This window comes from Arachis ipaensis, chromosome B07 (genome assembly GCF_000816755.2).
Source record: "Arachis ipaensis cultivar K30076 chromosome B07, Araip1.1, whole genome shotgun sequence".
Taxonomy (NCBI): domain Eukaryota; kingdom Viridiplantae; phylum Streptophyta; class Magnoliopsida; order Fabales; family Fabaceae; genus Arachis; species Arachis ipaensis.
The window spans coordinates 31,059,203-31,062,556 of record NC_029791.2 but is presented as its reverse complement, the minus strand read 5'-3'; the positions used below and the strand labels follow the sequence as shown (position 1 = coordinate 31,062,556).

Sequence of the window (3,354 nt, the reverse complement as noted above, 5' to 3'; positions counted from 1 at the left end):
AGTGCCCGTCCACACTTACGACATAGGGTCAACAGAGTATCAAGTCTCAACCTGGAGCACGTGGTGGCTAGCCACTGCTACTACCCAGGGAAACTCGTATCTCAGATAGTGGAAGTGTAACATTCACATTTATCAATGATTCAGCATAAACATGCAATCAATCTCATCCATGGATCACAGGAACCTCCTCTCTTAAACCGAGATCACCAACAACGCAACCTTGGCTCCAAGCCACTCCCGCGGTAACCACAGCAACACTAATCGCGACACATAATAATAGAAACTCAGTCTCATAGCAATTGATGCCGCAAAGCCTTAGTGTATGAAGCCAAAATAGTAACTAGAGAGTTTTCAAATTAAAAACGCTTACCGAATGAACAAGGAACAGCTGAACCGGGATAGTGGCGGTCTTCGAACCGGTTCAGCGGCAGTCCGGCAGCCACCTCGAGCGGCAGCAGTGACCTGAATAACAAGTAGTGACAATGAGGTTCCCAGAACTCAACGGAAAGGAGAACCAGCTTAAAATCCTTACCGACGAGGCCTTCCGGCGACGGCAGCGGCATTTTCGGCGGCAGAGGCTTACCAGCGCACCCTCATGAGCGGTGACAAGGCCCCCAACAACAGCTGGGCACAGCGGCAGGAACAGCCCCGCAATGGTTCTCCTCCGGCGGGGCTCCCCCTCTCTTCCTCGCGACAACACCGGCGACGCTGGCGGCGAGCAATCAGGCGACTGGGCGGCGCGACCCTTTTCCCCCTTCGCGGTCCTCCCCTTCACCTCAGATTTGCTCTGCGACGGCGCAGGGATGGTGGCACGGCTGGACTGGGTGTGGCCTCGGTGGTAATGGCGAGACAAAACGGTGACCCACGGCCACCCTCTTCCTCGCGTAGCCCTCTGTTTCAACCTCTCTCTTCGCCTCAGACCTGACGGCGGACTCCAAGACTGCGCGATGCGGTGAGCTTGCAGCAGCCGCGACTGATTATGGCGGCAGCACCCTCCTTCCCAGGCTGACGCGATCTCCTCCCGTTCTTTCCTGGTCCGTGGGTGAGTTGGAGGGATGAAATTAAAAGTGTATGATGAGGGAGGGAACGGCGCGAGCAAGGTGAGACGGCGGCGTTGAGCTGGACGGCGGCAATAGCGAGGCCACAGCCATCACCGCCCCTCCTCTCTTCCCCACTACTTCTTAGTTCTGTTACTGTGGCTGGGTATAGGTTTGAGGAAGGGGGAAACGTTTGTGGTGTGGCTGCTGAGTTGGGTGAGAGGGTAACCGGTCACGGGTTAGGGTTTCAGGGTTAGGGGTATTTTAGTCATCTTACTTAATATAGGGATAATATAGTAATTGGAAATAAATTCTAATCCAACAATAATAATGTATAGAAATACTATTTGCTCATCAATTTCACACTTTATTTTCAATAAATGTCCAAATCCAAATTTTAGAAATAATACACTTAATTTCTTCATTTTTCAAAATAGCAGTACTAATATTTAAAATATCAATCATTCAATCCAAATCATATAAAATCCTTATTATTTCATAAATATCAACTTTATAATTCAAATAGAGAAAATAATCCAATAATTATAAAATTGGATAATAATCATAACTCATCTCAAATTCAATAAATCAAAACTTGCTTTAATTTTCTTTAATAGAGGGATTTCTGAAATTAAAGCTACAGAAACACTGAATTTGAAATTTGCTAATGATAGCCCTTTTTCAAAGGTTTTGGGTCTTACATCCTGCACCTCCACAACCCCGACATCCCATTGTTACACAGTCGAAGAATGGTATTGTTAAACCAAAGTATATCAAGCTCGGCACACCCCTTCTTTGGAGCCAAAGAATTACAAAGAGGCTCTCACCATACTCATTGGAAGCAAGCAATGGATGAAAAATATGGAGCTCTTATGCAAATCAGAACCTGGAGTTTAGTACCACTTCCAGAGGGAAGAGAACCAATTGGGTGTCGATGGGTGTTTCGAGTTAAGTACAACTCGGATGGCTCTTTGCAGAAGTATAAAGCCCGCTTAGTTGCTCAGGGCTTTAGCCAACAACCTGAGGTGGATTTCAAAGAGACTTTAAGCCCTGTCATTCGCCCCACTTCAATTCGAATGGTGTTATCTCTTGCTGTCTCTAAAGGGTGAAATATTTGGCAATTGGATGTGAACAAAGCCTTCCTTAATAGTGATCTCTTTGAGGAAGTTTATATGAAAAAGCTCCCTGGTTATGAAAAAAATTCAACTTTAGTTTGCAAGCTATCCAAGTCCCTGTATGGACTCAAACAAGCTCCTCGAACTTGGTACACAAAGGTCTCTAGGGTACTACAACAGCATGGGTTTACTACCACAAAGGCTGATACATCCTTGTTTATAAAACTTTCTATTGGACGTTTGACTTATGTGCTCATATACGTTGATGATATCATTGTTATTGGCAGCTCAAATCAGTGTATCGCTGAGGTAATTACTCAACTTAGCTCTCATTTTGCCATGAAATACATGGGGAACCTGCATTATTTTCTTGGATTAGAAGTAACACACACTGCTGATGGCGGTCTTCTGTTATCTCAAACTAAGTATGTCAATGACATCTTAAGAAAAGCCAATATGGTTGGCTGCAAGCCATATGCAACTCGAATCCCTTCCTCTCTGAAACTTAGCAAAATTGGCAGTCCTCCCTTCGGTGATCCAGCTCTACCTCACAATCACACGGCTAGAGTTAGCTTATTGCATAAATTGAATGTGTCAATTCATGTAGAAGCCTCTTGAAGCATATTGGAAGGTAGTAAGCGCATTTTGCGATACATCAGTGGCACTGCTCGCTTTGGTTTGTGGATTCAACTGGCTAAAGAGCTCACACCTCACAATTTATACCGATTCTGATTGGGGGTCTGATCTTGATGATCGGAAATCAACCAACGATTATTGTGTATTTCTGGGATCTAATTTAATTTCTTGGTCTTCAAAGAAACATCATGCAGTCTCTCGATCGAGCACAGAGGCCAAATATCAGGGTGTGGCTGATGCAGTTGCAGAAGCAGTCTCCATTCAGAATTTGCTGCATGCTATTCATGCCCCCAATGACCAAACTGCCTGTGATTTACTATGATAATCTCAGTGTAGTTATGTTAGCTACAAATCCAGTTTTACATTCTAAATCTAAACATGTTGAATTAGACATTCATTTTGCTAGGGATCATGTCATGAAAGGTCGAGTTTAGGTTGTTCATGTCTCTGTTGTGCAGCAGATTACAATATTTTCACGAAACCCATTTCTTCTTCTTTGTTCAGTGAATTTAAAAACAAACTCAAGATTGTTGACAAAACAACCTTCATTTGAGGGGGAATGAAGG

The 3,354-nt window shown here is 44.3% G+C and overlaps 1 protein-coding gene across 1 annotated transcript; it reads left to right on the top strand.

Annotated features, from left to right (window-relative positions):
• On the top strand, window positions 654-3,110 carry LOC107606913 (uncharacterized mitochondrial protein AtMg00810-like). Its single transcript, XM_016308916.1, has 4 exons — window positions 654-838; window positions 1,210-1,275; window positions 2,440-2,611; window positions 2,760-3,110. The coding sequence occupies exons 1-4, from the start codon at window positions 654-656 to the stop codon at window positions 3,108-3,110; spliced, it is 774 nt and encodes a 257-aa protein (XP_016164402.1).

What these genes read in the sequence shown, in the direction of transcription:
- LOC107606913 (XM_016308916.1), top strand. Translation starts at nt 654, where the DNA reads ATGGTTCTCCTCCGGCGGGGCTCCCCCTCTCTTCCTCGCGACAACACC. An exon ending in GACTGGGTGTGGCCTCGGTG is followed by an intron (nt 839 to 1,209) that starts GTAATGGCGAGA and finishes GGCTGGGTATAG; the next exon opens with GTTTGAGGAAGGGGGAAACG. An exon ending in GAGAGGGTAACCGGTCACGG is followed by an intron (nt 1,276 to 2,439) that starts GTTAGGGTTTCA and finishes TGTTATTGGCAG; the next exon opens with CTCAAATCAGTGTATCGCTG.